Source organism: Crocuta crocuta, unplaced genomic scaffold, assembly GCF_008692635.1.
Source record: "Crocuta crocuta isolate KB4526 unplaced genomic scaffold, BGI_CrCroc_1.0 scaffold369, whole genome shotgun sequence".
In the NCBI taxonomy this organism is placed as follows: Eukaryota; Metazoa; Chordata; class Mammalia; order Carnivora; family Hyaenidae; genus Crocuta; species Crocuta crocuta.
The window spans coordinates 2,570,435-2,588,421 of NW_027529441.1; the positions used below are offsets into that span (position 1 = coordinate 2,570,435).

General features: G+C 40.4%; 1 protein-coding gene across 1 annotated transcript; it reads right to left on the reverse strand.

Moving 5' to 3' along the window:
• Positions 1-543: 543 nt before the first annotated feature.
• On the reverse strand, positions 544-17,050 carry BACH1 (BTB domain and CNC homolog 1). Its single transcript, XM_077760198.1, has 4 exons — positions 16,757-17,050; positions 13,633-14,976; positions 11,772-11,978; positions 544-900 (listed from the first exon to the last, which is right to left on the reverse strand). The coding sequence occupies exons 1-4, from the start codon at positions 16,988-16,990 to the stop codon at positions 544-546; spliced, it is 2,142 nt and encodes a 713-aa protein (XP_077616324.1). The 5' UTR covers positions 16,991-17,050.
• Positions 17,051-17,987: the final 937 nt, after the last annotated feature.

Consider the following 17,987-nt stretch of genomic DNA (forward strand, 5'->3'; position numbering starts at 1 on the left):
CAGGATTCGGGCACGACCACGCTTCTCACACTGCAGCTCTACCCAAGTCCCCAGACGGCTGACATCCCACTGCAAGGCAGAGCTGAGCTCTAGCAGCATGACGTGGGGGGTGGGGGCAGCATTTCCTTTTAAACCAGTGGAGGGCAAAAGGTCGCGTTGTGAAACTTTGCAGGCCACTTCTTTACAGGAACTCTCTGCGGATGCTTCAAGCTGTTAAACCTTTATTACGCTGCAGTTTTCACTGTCAAATTCATTTCGCGTACTGGGAAGAGTTACTACTAATAGTGATTATTCTTTAAAACGTAGTTTTTGAAGCCTTACTCCAGTTTCACAAGTGATTTTTTAGGATCCGGGGGGATGTGTAGTTTCTGCATCTCATGGAAATCAAAGGAAAGTCAGGATTGGCTTCAGAGGAATTCTCTTAATAGCCAAGCTAGCAGGGGCCAATGGCCAATACTATTAAGAGCCAGAGGCTGTGTTATGCTCGGAAGTCGTCACGACTGCAGCGGAGAACGAGACGGTGTGCAGGAAGTGAATGTGAGGTTACTCATCAGTAGTACATTTGTCTGTCATCTGCTGGCAGAAATCAGAGATGCCACCCCNGCCCTTGGCGCTGGGATGGCGAGGGCCTGGCTCTCCCGCCACGGGGGGGCCCTCGGGTAAACTCAGGATGGATGGTAATGCAAGTTCACCATCAGGAGTACTTTTCCCTTTTTCAGAAAGTAAAAACGAAAGGGGGCAGTCTGAAGCTGAGTACTTGGCGAGTATCTGTATCTGTTCTTGACTCAGCGCTGCCTCTTTACAGACTTGCTGGCAAAGTCCGGTGAGGTTCTGCTTCGTCTCACCCAGAGTTGACAGGATGTGATCTCTCTCTTTCAGCAGGCTCTCCTTTTCGTTTTGCTGCGAGGTGGGACAGAGAATACAAGCACGTGTGTTTAGTGACTCAGTCGACATTTCTAAGGAAACCAAACATTCGTATCTACTGGGGCCTCTCATTAAGTAAGATCACCAGGGATTTTTACTTGCCTCTCAATTCAAAAATTTAGTAAATAACCCACAGGCCCATAATCCCTCATCCAAAACTCTGACGGATCTTGGGATGCAGAATTTTTCAGAGTTTAGAAAGGCAATACGGATGCCCAAGTATTCCCTGCAGCAGGGTCTGGGGCGGTACCCGACTATCAAACACCTTTACGTTTCTAAATAAAAGACATTAAAATATCAAATGATGCACAGAGTAGGAGAAAGACAGACTTGACAATAGCCTGATGATGTCAGTCTGTGTCCGTTTTTTTTTTTTCGGCAAAACAGCGCATGACAAACTTGCCATGTTTTCAGAGCTTTTTGGATTTACATTTGTAAACGAATGTGGGGCGGACATTTGAGACGGAAGAGCACCAAAGAAAAGTACGAGTACACTGGTCAGAACTACTGCAGCTCAAATCACTGCAGGATTCTAACTATGCCTAATATTTGTTGTGTATTTACTTTGTCCCAGATATTGTGCTAGATGTTTTCAAATATGCAGTCTCAACTATGCCATTCACACCAGGACTCTGTGGATTTAAGTAATAGTAACAAATCTATTTTATAGGTGGGACTGAGAGACTAACATGNGACTATGCCATTCACACCAGGACTCTGTGGATTTAATAGTAACAAATCTATTTTATAGGTGGGACTGAGAGACTAACATGCTCAGAGTCAGAAAGCTACTAGTGAGTGAGGCACTAAGGTGTGAAGAACCTGGGGATGAATTTTGTGTTTCTTAATTATTATTTTTGTTCCTCTTTTTATTACCATTTAAATTTTTCATCCCAACAGGAAAGCCTGCCGCAGAATGTTTTCAAACTTTTCCTGGTCCCTGCATTTCTGTCTACTGTCACTTGTTACTCTGCCTTTTTCCATCAATGTCCCACCTTATCCTTCCTATTCTACCGCTGCGTTGCTGCTTACCTACTATGAGCTGGGAAACCAAATAATGAAGCTATTTATAAATAAAGAGTCAATAAATGTTGGTAGAAGGTCACAGGTTTCTCCTGTGAAATTTATGACCACACTCTTGGCCTTCTGCCCACTGGCAGGCCCTGGAGAGCTCACATTTAGTCAGGTTGTCTCAGTGATAATCCACAATGATCATCCCTTAAATAGGTTCCTTTCTGGAACAAAAATAGCTAAAAGGGTAAAAAGAAATTGGCTTTATACAAAAGTCCTCCTACTGTTTTACATAAAAGTTTTCAAAAAAAATTATATGTGAATCCAATTACTGGGAGTTTCTGTTTAAGTATGTCAAGGCCATCTAATATTTTGAGACAATGTGCATGGACTATAAAGTCCTACAGTAAATTTTATCTTGTTGAGTATTCTCCAGTTTGTTCAGATCTTTATACAACTGTTCTGTTTTGAAAATACAGGTATAGTCAAGAATATATCTATTTTTATATACAAATGAATAAATAAGTAAAACCAAGACCACTGTTCTCGGTAACAGAAGAGAAATATATTTTTGGTAGCAGAAAGTTTGTCAGTTGTAGGCTTCTGATAAAATGAGTCTGCAGGTGGCTAGAGGCCAAGAACTGCGTCTACTACTACCTATCCAAGAAGGAACACATTTACTGAAATCAGCACCCACTTCTTTTTATGACCTCTTAGAAGCCAGTCCAAATGAGGATGGAAACAAAGCTTCCAGCAGAAAATAATAAGTATTCCCTCAGTGACAACAATACTCAGCCATAGACTCCTCTATCAAAGTTGGGATCAGTCTCTGTTCTAAAGAGCGACCGATGAAATTTTAACTGGTGACTGGTCTTTTAAATTAAACACGGTTAAAGCAAATTAATGAAAATTTGGACTTTCTTCCAGAAATGAGAACTGCTCCTTAATCTACAGATACTACAAAGATGACAAACATTTTATAACTTCTATCTCTTTAAACATCGATATGATCTTAAACATTCTCCCAACTTCTACCCCACTAAATAAAGCGTGACATGACTATACTCTTCAAGTACGTCCCATACTACATGGCTTGCTTCTTTCTTTACAACAACTAAAACCAACAGGTACAACCTGGAACTCTACCATGATTAGTTCTATAAATTAAAAGTCCCCAGCTGTGTCTCTGCACTTTAACTCCTACACAGGTAAGTTTCCAGGCAGTTAGCTGATATTTCCAGGTCACTCTAATTTTAAAACACAAATTTACTTCAATAGTATTTAGTTTAATAACTGATTATTAAGAGGTGCCTGGGTGGCTCAGTTGCATCCAACTCTTGGTTTCAGCTCAAGTCATGATCTCATGGTTTGTGAGTTCAGGCTCTATTGTTGATTTCTGCACTGAGAGCATGGAGCCTGCTTGGGATTCTCTCTCCATCACTCTCTGCCCCTCCCCACTCTCTCTCTCTCTCTAAATAAATAAACAAATATTTTTAAAAATAACTGATCATTAAATAAGAGTAACTCAACTTAGTCACTTTATGATATCTTATTAAAGATACCTCCGAAACACACCTCACTACCAGCATCCAGCTACCTATTTCTACAATATATTTTAATTTTCTTATAATGCAATTGTACAAAGCACAAGTTTGAGGTACTGTGGCTTTAACCACAGATCTACAAGAAAAATAAAATTGGTGTTCTGGTACCATGCTGCTTTTTATGACAACAAATTTACATCCAAATCCACATTTTCAACAGCTAGTGTACAAATTTCACTCAAATAGAAGAAGTTAAAAAATATTTTAAATAGAACTCATCCAGTAAAGAGAGAAAGAAACTTGGCCCCAAAAGGGCTAGCTGACAGTGACAATGTCTGAGGTTAAAGAGTACTCACTACTAACAAATGGTGATCAGTGGTTCCTTAGGATGTAAAACCTCTGAACACACAGGTCAGAGAACTATGCAAGTGGCCCTTACAGATAGGAGTACAAATGCTCAATTTCACTCATAAGAGAAACAAAAGTAAAAGCCAGCCTGATACCAGTTCTCCCTATCAGCCTGGAAAGAACCCAAAGCAGACAACAAACTTGGTGCTGGGGCTGGGAGCAGGCAAACTGCTACAACCCCAGCAGAGCAGAACCCAATCATATCTAACAAAGTAACATCCGTATCTGCCCCCAACCCAACAACCCCTCTTCCAGGGGCCTCTCCTGAAGACACACCCCCTCCAGCATGAAAAAACAACGTGCACAGTCACCCACTGCGGCGTCCCACATGTCCACCAGTATGACCCCAGAGTGACACTGCACCACCGGCACAGCTGAATATACAGATCTGTAAAAGGAATGACAGCCTCTTGGAACTCAGAGAAATATTTCCTGGAAATCACTTCTTAAGTGAAAAGAGTGAAAATACGGAAAAGTACATGTGGAATTTGTTCATGTAGCAGAAAGGGTCAGAAAAAGAAACATAAAACACTATCTGCTTTTAAAAAAGAAACACAAGAAAAAAATTAGAGACTAATAAAAAAGAGTTACCCATAGGAAATAGTTATGGATAGGGTACGGGGAGCAGATGGGATCAAAGCATTTGGAGTACAGCTTTTTCTAAGCACAGTTTTAACTTTTGAGCTGTATCAATGTTTTATATATTCAAACATCACAGGAAGAAGGTGAAGAGTAAATCACAGTAATAAATACAAACAGAAACATTAATTACACTGTACATCAAATTGCTAGCATAGAGAAAAGTATCACTTCAAATAACTTTTAAACTTTAAATTTCAATACTATGGAATATATTTAAAAATTTTTTTAATGTTTTATTTACTTCTGAGAGAGAGAGAGAGACAGCGCGAGCAGGGGAGGGTTAGAGGGAGAGGGAGATTCAGAATCCGAAGCAGGCTCCAGCCTCTGAGCTAGCTGTCAGCACAGAGACCGACGCAGGGCTCGAAACCACGAACCATGAGATCATGACCTGAGCTGAAGTCAGATGCTTAACCGAATGAGCCACTCAGGCGCCCTGGAATATATTTATTTTTTAATCTTTTTTAATGTTTATTTACTTTTTGAGAGAGAGAGAGAGACAGAGCATGGGGGTGTGGAGGGGCAGAGAGAGAGAGGGAGACAGAGAATCTGAAGCAGGCTCCAGGGCTCTGCACTATCAGCATAGAACCCTATGCGGAGCTTGAACCCACAAACCATGAGATCATGACCTGAGCTGAAGTTGGATGCGTAACCAACTGAGCCACCCAGGTGCCCCACTATGGAATATATTTAAGGACAAAAAAAGGCAAAGAAATCTTTAATTTTATTTAATCTGCTTCTTGTTAATAGTAATATTGACTTTGTAATTTTGTAACTAATATATATATGATTACATGTTTTTAACATAATCATTTTTATAACTATAATATTTATATTTACTATTTGCTTTATATTAGCATATATAATTATATTTACTATTATTTTAATAACATATTTACTGTTTGCTTTATACTTACATACCTGTAATCATTACATTATAAAAATTTATATTTACATAAAGCAAACAGTAAACATATTACTATAACTAAAAGCCAAGATTTTTCCCTGTAATGGAAAGTGATAAAATACAAACATAGAAGCAAAGACAAGAGCTATACTGCTAAAGGTTGACTGAAAACACCTACATGATTCGTGATTTCTATTATACTTTTTTACTTTTGTTTACCTAAGTACATGCAGATACTGAAAGCACTCGTAAAGTTTACACAAACACACACACACATTTCCCAGCTCTGTTCCCTCAAAGAACCCAGAAGGAGGAACACCAGCAGCAAGTAGGCTAAACGAAACCAGGCAATTTTGGAGACAGATGATCCCAAATCTTGGAACATGCAAAGTACAGCGTGAGCCTGTGACAGATTATTCTAGGCAGCACAGAAGCACTAATGGGGTCATGTCAAAAGGACACAGCAGCTAGCCTGAGGGGGCTCTCTTGGGCCAACTCTGAAAAAATACCAACATCAAAAAGACGAATGACTGTTACGGTTGTGAGAAATTAAATCGGGAAAAAATTAATCCCAGAGTCCACAGTGATACTAAAGGAGCACAGGAGGGAAGAAAAGTCCTCTTTAAAAGAGGAATACCAAACAAACAAATGGATACAAATCAAAGAGGAGTAGCAAGCATGTGTGTAAGTGGAACAAGAGAATTAGAAAGGTCACTATTTTGCAACATCCACCATAAAGGCCACCAATCTATGCTAGAAAACAAAAAAATGTAGGAGTCGCAGGGAAGAGATTATTCCTAACGTGCCCACATAACACGCCACAGATTACTGAACAATTACAGAAGCTAAAAATATATAATCTTGAAAACGACCTGGCAATTCCCATCTGCTCAGGTGGGACACCCGGACAGAGCATGCCCCGCCACGTGGTGTGCCAGGAAGGATACGACACCAATTCAGGTCTCATCTCAATTCAACAACTTACACTTTCACAGTTTATGTGAAATACAAGGAATGGAGGAATGAGTTAAAACCAAGAGGAAACAGCCAGATAAACATTAAAAGTAGGACATTTTATGAGAAATCTCGCCTGGACTCTTCAAAAAGTTATAATGATTTTTAAAAGGGAGGTGGGGGTCCGAGGCTGAAAGACTAAAAAGGCATAACCAAATGTTCTATGATGAAGGGACCCTAGTTTGGAGGAAATATTTTTAAAAAGCATATATATGAAATATATTTGGGAAACTATTAGGGTGGTTTGAATAGGGAGTATATATAATACTGAGGATCTATTAATTTTTCAGGTAAGATAAAAATATTGGTAAAGATATATGATAAATATATGTAAGAATGTCTATTTTTAGGAGATGCATGTTTTAGTATTTAGAGGTAAAATGTCATTATGTGGTAGCTTTTAAATGAATCAGAAAATAAAGGCAGAGCAGTAGAGATCGACTGAGAGAAGACAGTGGGACCAAGATCAACCAACTGTGGTTAGAAAGAGACCAAAACTGATGCACAAGGAGAGAGACAAAGACGGACAGACCACACAACCAGAGCAGGGACACACACCTGGCCAGAAAGACCAACAGAGAAGTAAAGCAAATGTGACAAATGTAAATAACTGTTGAATCCACATGAGGCTGTTCACTGCATTCTTCCATTTTTCTGAAAGCTTGACATTTTCAGAATGCAGGGGAGGAAGATGAATCTCAGGAAAACATGAGGACGCATAAATCTCTCCCTGTGAGAATATAAGCATTTTATTGGCAAGGACTGTATCTCAGTCATCTTTGAATTCCTATAACTCGTACAACATTTAATATGCTTGGCAGATGTTCACAGAAAGAAGAGGGATTTAAAATACAACTACTAACATTCATTGGGCCCAGAGCATGTGCTGAGCAGTACAATGGCATGTGACCTTTGCGCCAGTCCTGAGGGAGATACTATCCTTATCTCCGTATACTCAACAAGGGATCATGGGCATTAAAGGTAAAACAGTTTCCCCAAGCCACATAACTGCCAAGTAGCCAGGCAGAGGCCTGCGTTGGTGGTATAGTGGTGAGCATAGCTGCCTTCCAAGTAGCCAGGCAGAATTTCCCCTGTGTGACTCTAAAGCCTCCATCTGACCTTTCTGTCCTAGTGCAAGAGGCTCTCAAATGTTAGTGTAAACGAAAATTTACCCTGAAAATATTTATGAAACACATGCTTCTGGGCCCATCCCACAGCTCTAGGGTAGGACGAAGAAATGTGTGTTGTTTTGTTTTTGGTTTTGTCTTTTTTTTTAGTTTTTCTAGTATTTTTTTTAGGAACATATATTTTTAAAGGGATACTCACAGATAACTCTGATGCCAATTGCCCACAGACCATATTCAAGGTGTGCTGCTCGAGGACACCACAGAGTGGCAAGGGGCAACTTCCAGAAGGGCCCACTCACTGGTGTGTTTGGAGATGACAGTATGCATGTGGGCAGAGCAGCCAGCTACATGTGGCTGGAACAGATTTTTTTTTTAAATTTATTTATTTAGTTTTGAGAGAGAGAGAGAGAAGGGGAGGGACAGAGAGTGGAATACAGAATCCCAAACAGAGAATCTGCTGAATCAGAGTCTGCTGCCAGTACAGAGCCCAACGCAGGGCTCAAACTCATGAACCATGAGATCATGACCCTAAGCCAAGACCAAGAGTCAGACACAACTGACTGAACCACCCACCCACCCTAAAGCAGGTTTATTTTTAATAAAATAGTATAATCTTCACCACAAGACGTAAAACACTTTGGTCTATTGTGATGGTATACTTCTTCACCATCACAATAGACCAAAGCAATGACACAAAATGATGTCTGAACATGTCAACTCTTGAGTTCAAGTGCTTTTGTGAATATTCTAATATCTGATCACTGTAAGTTGACATCAATCAACATTTGATAACATCTAAGAGAAATACATTTTGGTCATTTTTTTTTCTTTAAAAAGCTAAATTCCCAGGGTTCCTGAGTGGCTCAGTCAACTGAGTATCTAACTCTCGATTTCAACTCAGGTCATGATCTCAGAGGCATGGGATCCAACCCCACATTAGGTCCCACACTAAGCACGGAGCCTGCTTGAGATTCTCTCCCTCTGCCCCTTTCTCCCACTCATGCTCCCTCGCTCTAAGATAATAAATTAATTAGTTAATTGAAATTAAATTAAAAAAAAACTAAGTTCCCTTCATTTCAGCGTTACCTTTCCTTGAGGCCAAAATGGTATTAGAAACATATTCGTTCCTAATTTCTCAAGAAATGTTCCAGAAAAGAAGAAATACGGACCCCTAACCTCTAATATACCATAAATGCTAAAAGTAATTATCCACCAAATAAATATACATCTTTCTTCTTCTTCAAAGGTTCTATTTAGATTCTGACAGGACCTCTTATTGAAGAAAACTCATTAATTTACTGAATTTGAGCTACATCATCCATTGGCTTTCACAGCACATTAAGACTAAAAAAAAATGTCTTTTATACGTGATAATTATCCTACAGATCCACCCTGAAGACATTTTAGAATCACTATTATTACCAAAACACTGTTTTTCATGTGTTGACCCATCCAGTCTGTTATGCTATTACTCTTAGGACAAACTACAAAAAGTTTACAGCCGATAGCCAAGACTAAAGCTTACTAAAATATGGGGCCCTTCACCTAACTATCACCAGATCAGAATATATACTGTGAATGCATTTATATGTTAACCTAACCAGTTATTGGCTACATTAACATGGGTGTTTAATTATGAAACAAGGAGTTTTCCTTAAGTAGGTTTGCTAAAATACCACTCAGACTGTAAATACTGGGAAATACTGCTTATCTACTGGCCATGTTTCCAGAAAGTATCATCTCAATCTAAAAAATACAAATCGGTCACAGTCCTTCATATTCTCCACTCGTAACTACTGCTGGTCCTTCCCTCTTTACAAAAGACAACAAGACCCAAAACATTATCCAATAAATAACCAGGGTCTAAATTCCATGTAAATTTCTTAGTGTAATAAAATAACTTAAGGCTCAAATTCTTTTCCTCTTAGGAAAAGGGCCAGTTTTCTTATTCCTGCAACTAAGAAGTAACACACTCTCTGCTTATTTTCACCTGAGAGACATCTGTCACAGGATTGAACTTTACAAGTGCCCCTTACACTTTGCAACTAGAGTGTGCCCATAAAAATCACTAGAACAGGGGCACCTGGGTGGCTCAGTCAGTTAAGCGTCTGACTTTGGCTCAGGTCATGATCTCATGGTTCGTGGGTTTGAGCCCTGCATCGGTCTCTGTGCTGACAGCTCAGAGCCTAGAACCTGCTTCGGATTCTGCATCTCCCCCTCTCTCTGCCCCTCCCCTGCTCATGCTCTGTCTCTCTCAAAAATAAACATAAAAAAATTTTTTTTTTTTTAAATCACTAGAACAGAGAGTAGCATGAAGGACAGGGCAGTGAGTTCAGGAAGTTAAAGTCACTCTTCAAAAAAAAAAAAAAAGCTAGCATGTCTTCTCTGGAGAAGTGGGAAGTGGGAAGAGACGGAGCTGAGCACAGTCAGACCAGTGCACATCCGGGTGAGCAGACCCCTGGCAGGCCATTTGCCCTGCCTGCCCAGAGGTGGGCTCTTGGCAGCTGTGTTGTAGCTACCTGTCCCCTCTCTCTCATCACAGATGAGGACACCACAGCTGAAATGAGCCAATTAGAAGCTCACCTCCTTGGGAATTTAGAACTAAAACTATAGTTTCTGCCCTGACTAGATCCTGGAGGAGAGAGAGACTACTCAGGAACCACATGCAGCCACCCTTCGCATACTAACGTCACAGCACAGTCACCCTGTGGTGTGACTGCATACACACGTCTCAGCACACGGTCACCCTGTGGTGTGCACGCGTACACACATCAAGCATGCAGTCACCCTGTGGTGTGCACCCATACATACATCTCAGCACACAGTCACCATGTGGTGTAAACACATACGCACATCGAGCGCAGTCACCGTGTGGTGTGCACACATACACACATCGCAGTGCAGTCACCCTGTGGTACACACATATGCACGTAATAGCACACACAATCACCCTGTGATGCGGGCTTATATGCGCTTAGTGGCACACACAGTCGCCCTGTGGTTTGCACACATAAGCACTTAGTGGCACACACAGTCGCCCTGTGGTGTGCATGGTGAGCAGGAGCACACAGACAAGCTAACAGAAGATTCTCTGGCTTCCTGGCAGTTTCCCACACTCTTGCTCTATACTACGTACAATGTCTGCTCCATGCTTTGGCTTCTAAATGAGACACACCTGTATCCTTACAATAAATTCATTCATTAAAATGGTTTCTATTTCTCACAGCCAGTGTCCAAGTTAATACAACAGGTGAGATGCAGAATAAATTTTTATTTTTCCACTTTTTGAAGGTATATAAAGGCACAGATTGTTTTTTTATTCTTTTCTCTTTTTGTGATGAGGGCAGAGATGAATTGAATGGAGGAAATCACAACATTGTCATAACGACCCAGTACAGCACAAAATAAGAATGTATTTCCCCAGACCAGTAATTAACAAAGACTCCAAACTAAACAGTCCAAGAATGTTTTTGCTGTTTCTCAGTGCGGGTTCCCTGATGTCTCTAACTACAGCTGCTGCCCCCATAGTTGTCTCTTTCACACAGTGCTTGCTTCCACCAACCACTGGAGAACAGAGAACCTAGGTGCAAGTTAATCCACTTTTCAATTACTTTGTGTTTTGATGCTGGAATAAATAACAAGATTCATACAGTAAGCACTCCTCTCCCTCAAGAGTCTCGGTAGATTCATACCAGCCAATGAGTTTTTTCCCTTAGACAAAAGATCCAAGTTGGTTTATTTGTTCTGGTATTGACCACAACAAGTTATTCAAGTCTACAGTTCATTTATGCCAACAATTGGAACATTATCTTTTATAGATACCAAACAGAGTACAAAGAGATTAAAGTGTTTCAGAATTTCTTCAACCACTAAGAATTAGGTAGACAGTAAAAAAAACAAACAAAATTTACTATTATATACTAGATACTAATAGCTTATACTAATAGCATATCACACTAAAGATGTAGAATACTAGCCTAAGTAAAATAGTTTATGAAAACTCATTTTTTATCTCCTAAGCTTTCTAAAAACATCATATAAATTATTTTCTTAAAATGGTAATTGGTGAATTTTGAAATTAATGTATAACTGAGCATCATATCGGACTCAGGAATGGAGACAGCTATTTCCTCTACAAAAAAGGAATAACTGAATGGATGTGGTGGAATTTAAGTAACAGCACACCCGTGGACTTACCAGCTTCTCGATTTCTGATTCAAGATTCTGTATGCAGTCAAGTTTTCTCTTGCGGCAGCGCTGTGCAGCAATTCTGTTTTTACTTCTCCTTCGAATGTCATGGATACAATCGAGCTGCTCTGGGGTCAGCTTGTGCATTTTCAACAAGGATTGGAAATCATTTCGAGAGAGTGAAATTATTCGTTGTGCATTAAATGGCAGCTTCACCTAGAATGTAAAATAAACATTAGTAACTGCTGCGGAGTAATGTACTTATACTTACATCTAGGAAGAGAAAGATCTACATCTATATTTTCCAGAAAACTTCATTTAGACCTTAAAAAAAAAGCAGACCTCTATTCCCAGTTTCCATATAATCCCTTATAATAAAGACTGATAATTTGATATTTCTAGCCTATTTTAGAGAGTAAATTGAGACACAGATGTTTTTAGAAAAATAAAAATATGAACACAAATATTCATGTATTTAAAATAAAAAATAGAACTTAATTTATGTGGGCATGTTAATTAACACACAGATATCTTTAAGTCTTTATAAAGTGTTTACATGTGTTTAACCAAACCAAAAAAAAAAAATCTATTTTATACTGTGATTTATATTACTGTGCAGCACTGATTTAACACTGGTATAACTACACTAGTAATTTCTCAAGCATTTTAGAAAACTAATTTTTCTGTCAAGGAATGGTAGTTTTTCATATAACTCAAAAATCTATACATTTCACTTTTTCACTCACCAATACAGAAATGGTTAGAAAAACCTAATGAATATTTTAACATCTTCAACATACTTAAATTTGGAAAAATTTAAGATATTTTTTAACGACAAAATTGTGGGACAATATAATTATATTAATTATGCATATAAAACATTGATTAATTTCTCTGGCAACCTACTTAGTTTGTCTTTCAAACATACAGAAATTAGTTACACAAACTGTCTTACAATTTCTTAAAAGTTTTACTTTTAACATTCTTTTCACAGTTCCATTAAGTTAAAATTAAAATCTAGTATATGGATTTATAAATGTCATATAAAAATCCATAGATGTAATTCATGCACACGTATTACTTAATAAATTAAATCACCAATAATCTCCTTCCAAAGTCAAGGAGGAAAAAAAAAAAAAACCTGTCACTCAAACCCATGTCATCCAACAGCGAGAAAACAAAGAAAATGATAAAGAACCAAGAAGGCTTTATTATCACTGGAATTATGGTAATGTTTTACAAAAAAGCATCTATCAAACACAAACAAACATCTGTGCACTGAGTACACAGATCAAGCTTGGTAAGGTTAATCCCATACCAGCTACAGGTAACTCATGCCAAATTATTAAGACATTAAATTAATGGCTGAAATGGCTAAGGGAAAATAAGAAAAAAATTGACGGCTATGAAAAACGAGGGCAAAGAAAACTCTCCCACATTCCTACACCTAGTCACTGCTAAGTCACTGCCAAGTAACTAGTCCCAAGTTCAGAGATCCTGCAGCAATGACTAAGATTGGAGTGTATGTTGCATTTTTCCAGGAGTTACCAGGAAACAATTACAGATTCTCTCTTTTTTTTTTTTTTAAAAGAGACAGGGCATTTGAGTTAAAAGTTAAACAGCCAATGTGTGACTCCATTCCACGACAAAAATAAATACACCCGCTTGAAATCTATGAACACAGAAGTCCTTCAAACTTCAGCACTCTTTGGTACTGATCACACAGTTTTATAACTGTCTCCGGGTCCCCTTCTCCCTCCCTGGGCCTGCTCATATATCTCTAGGGGTGCCACAGGAGCTGACCCAGAGTAAATATGCCGAGTAACAGTGGTAAAACAAAGACTTGGCAACACACACGTTCTCCCCTCACCTCGCAGTCTTGTTCTCTGGCCGAACAGGGCTCGCTGTCACCTTCAGTATCCGTCTCCGAGTCATCTCCCAAGCTAATGACGCAAGCATACGGGCAAGGCTCCTGCTGGGGTTCTGAAACATACTCATCGTTTCCAATTTCCAAATTGCTAGAGCAGCCTTCGGTACTCAGAGTACTTATGAAAGGGCAGTTGACGGAACTTAACGTTGTGAAAGTCCTCTGACCCGGTTCCGGGCTCTCACTGATTCTGATACCTAACCAGGGACACTCAGACCGTTTCTGGGAGTAGATCTGTTCGGAGCCATCTTTGGCCACGGCAGGTGATAACTGCATTTGGCAAGGGGAATCTGTGCTGCAAATGTCACTCCAGAAGCCCTTTGCTAGGTGTTCTGCCACTTCCCGCTCCACGCTGCTCCGATCGCTGGAGGCAAGGCTACTATCTTCCCTGGGGCCCGAGTCAGGTTTCAAATGTAAATCCTGACTTTCACCGAAAGTTCTCTCTTCCCGAACATCTGTACCCAACAAAGGCTTTTCTGTTAACACTGCTGCGTTCTGCATTCCAGCAAAATTCAAGTCACCATATTGGTCGTAGGTGTGTAAAAGAGACAGAGAATAGAGCCCGTGAGGGGCTGCAGAAGAATTGTGGGGGAAAGGAGTCACTTCTGGCTTTTCTGATGGGCACTGAGAAGCAGGCTCTTTCTTCTTGGTTTCTTCATGTTCCATTCCTAATTTACTTTCTTCACATTTTAAAATCACCTGCAGATCCGCACACTCCTGGACTCCCAGACATTCATTTTCAGAGGTCTCGTTGGGCTGAGCAGGAGAAGCATGAACGTCTTTGACACTGGATTCCACAGTACGGACTCTGTCCGTTCCAAACGCTTTTTGGAATTTCCTATACTTGGGGCATAAAGATGGCAAAGCCAGAGCAGCATCCTTTTCTAAGCACATGGATTCACAGGTTTGACTGGCACTGTCTTGTAAAGGAGATGATGCCTTTGCACCGCTTTGATACCTATGCAGTTTCCATTGAGGAGGCTGGACATTTTTGTTTTCCAAAAATTCCTCCACTTCATCAATTTCTAAATCCCTCTGGTCCAAAAGTGAGAATTTAAGGTCTGCTTTCTGACAGCGTGCAGGGATGCATTTCTTTCTGAGGCATTCTTGCTGGTCTGCAGTGGAGTCCAAAAACTTAAATTTCAGAAACTGGAAGCAGGACTCCTCTATATCACGAACACCTAAAAATTCCACACACTTGCACACTTCATCCACATTGTCCTTACTTAAAATCAGTTTGGCAGTGTAGGCAAACTGAATTAAAGGTTCAAATCCTTTAACTGTCACCTGTTGACATACAAAATAAAAACAAATGCATCACTTAAAAGTGGTCTCATGGACAAATAAAAGTAGAAGGGGAATAGAGCGATGAAGAACTTAGTTGTGATCATTATAAAACAGGCATTTTAATTTGGTAAGTAAAAACATTCTTCTAGAAAATGTAATGCTAATTAGGAGTCTGGAAAAGCACACTTATCACACCCCATTCGTTGGGCCCATACCCTCCACTTTACAGATTCCACTCTTTTTTTAAATATATTTTTTAATGTTTTATAGATTTCCGAGAGAGAGATAGCAAGAGCAAGGGAGGGTCAGAGAGGGAGACACAGAATCTGAAACAGGCTCCAGGTTCTGAGTTAGCTGTCAGCACAGAGCCTGATGCGGGGCTCAAACCCGCAAACCACAAGATCGTGACCTGAGCCGAAGTCAGATGCTTAAACGACTGAGCCACCCAGGTGCCCCTACAGATTCCACTCTTAATGACACATGAATTATGGTCTGACTCACATCAGGAAAAGACATCAAATACTGCCATTATGGGATGGGTTGCTAATTTTTGAAAAGAATACTAACCTATAGCTGGCCCTTCTTGTCATTTCATTGGCACTGCACTATGCATTCAGATCCCTGCCACTGAACTGACGACATGTTGATTCTCCAAACTGTTGATACAATCTCATGGAAGTATGGATGGCTGGGATAAGCTATAGACTTAGTGCCCGTCACAGAGCAGCCCACACAGACCTGCCATAAACAAGCTCCACATACTTTCTCCAAACTCCTCTTAACAACTTCGAAGGCTCAGCACCCTTCTAGCTGCAGGTACTAACTACATAAAAGCCAGCTATTCTAGGGACACCTGGGTGGCTCATGTAAGCATCCAATTTCGGCTCAGGTCATGATCTCATGGTTCATGAGTTCAAGCCCCACATCAGGCTCACTGCTGTCAGTGCAGAGCCCACTTCAGATCGGATCCTCTGTACCCTTCCCTCTCTGTTCCTCCCCCACTGGTTCTTTTTCTCTCTCTCTAAACAAATAAACCTAAAAAAAAAACAAGAATAAAAAAAAGCAATTCTAATAAGAATTAAGTGTAACTAGCACCTCCCGGTCCTGTGAGAGGTCCCTTAGAGACAGGACAGAACAAGGACAGAGAAGTTTAGATGCCCGAGCTCCGCAACAGGCTGGTGGGGAAATGATAGGTAAAACCAGGCTCTATAATTATGAGACCAAATCAATTTTTTTTCTACCAACGCATAAACACAATCTCAAGAAAGAAGAGAGGCAGAAGAGAACACTTATGGAGTACCTTCTTTCCATGAGGCCACTGTCTTAGAAAAACGGAGGATTTCTAGAACCCTAGACCCACTCAGTTTCCCATCACAGGGAAAGATCCAAAAGAAGAAAACCAGACACAGTGTGGCCGCTCTGAGCACGACCTCTCCCAATGTCTAACCCCCTGGCTGTGCCCTGCTTTGGTCATTTTCTCAAAAAGTAACAGAACCGTGGGTCAAGGTATTCAATGGCTCAATGAATATTGTTAACTGACATCCCAAATGAACAATTCTATGCATAAAACGTCATCATAATTTCTAGGAAAAAAGTTAAAGAAATGAGCTGCTGCGTGAACCTGGGCACTAGACCTCAGGCCAAAACGGGAGCCGGCTTTATTTTTAAGTTTATAACTTTGCCTTTTATAAAGTTAAAAATAAAGTTTAAAGAAAGATTTAATTAGATCCAAGTCAAGGAAACCCAGGGTGACTTGCAGCAACATGCACCCATCTCCCACCTCTTCCGGCAGAGGAATGCTAAGCTCTGCGTCGGCCTGGCCAACGACTCTCGAGTGGAAGTAGCTGCTGCATGCCGCCAGCACCGACCGGTGGGCGCGGAAGCGCTGGCCCTCCACCAGGACGGTGACGTCGCACAGCACGTCCTTCTGCCGCTGGTCGTTGAGGCCGAGCAACACGTTGGTGCTATGCACCGAAGACTCGTAGGCAAACACCGCGTTCTCACTCAGAGACATTCTGCGTAGCAAACGGTGTCGGGCGGTCCAGTGAAAGCATGCTTCTCGTCGTCATCAAAGCTGCAAAAACACATGAGAGACTTCACTTCAGTAAAATCTTGTTAAAAATATGGCTTTTTAAGCTTCTGCACGGCAAAGGAAACAATACATAAAACTAACAGGCAACCGACGGAATGGTAAAAGATAGTTGCAAATGACATATCAGATAAAGGGCTAGTATCCAAAATCTATAAGGAATTCACCAAACATCACACCCGAAAAAGNTCAAATTGACAATAAACATATTTTTAAACATATTTTAAAACATAGGTTTAAAAATATGGCTTTTTCAATGGTTTTTTTTGAGGGGGGCGCGGGGGGCAGAGAGAGGGGGAGAGGGAATCCCAAGCAGATTCCACTCTGTAAGCACAGAGCCTGATGTGGAGCTCAAAATCACGAACCGTGAGATCATGGACCCAAGCCAAAATCAAGAGTCAGATGCTTAACCGACTGAGCCACCTAGACACCTCTAAAAATATTTTTTAATGACAGTGTCAAATATAAATTAGTATATTTATCACAAAAATAAGAAGGAAAACAAAAGCCTCTACAGAACCTAGATCTTATTCAATTTATTGCATTTAAAATAGGTTCTTCATGGCAGTTTTTAGTTAGTTTTTCTATCTAATTTGAGGAAAAAGCATTCTCAGGATGAGGAAGGGAAGAACTCTTTGAACCAAGGATTTCATAGCTCTCTGAAAGTGAGACATTTCACATTGAGAAAACACCTACAATGAGCAAAGAGATTGGGTCCAGGAAATTTCTGGTGGTGTCCCAGTCCTGTTGTTTTATGATGTCAATGGGCGTGTGTGTGTGTAGTTCACAGAGGTCACCCTTTGGGATGGGACTGACAGGGGACCGGGCATGTGGCCTTCTACCATTCTCCATGCTCTGGTCCGCAACATTTGACAGCTGGTAGGAGCCCTTGGTGCTTTAGAACAAGGGACACATGGTACAT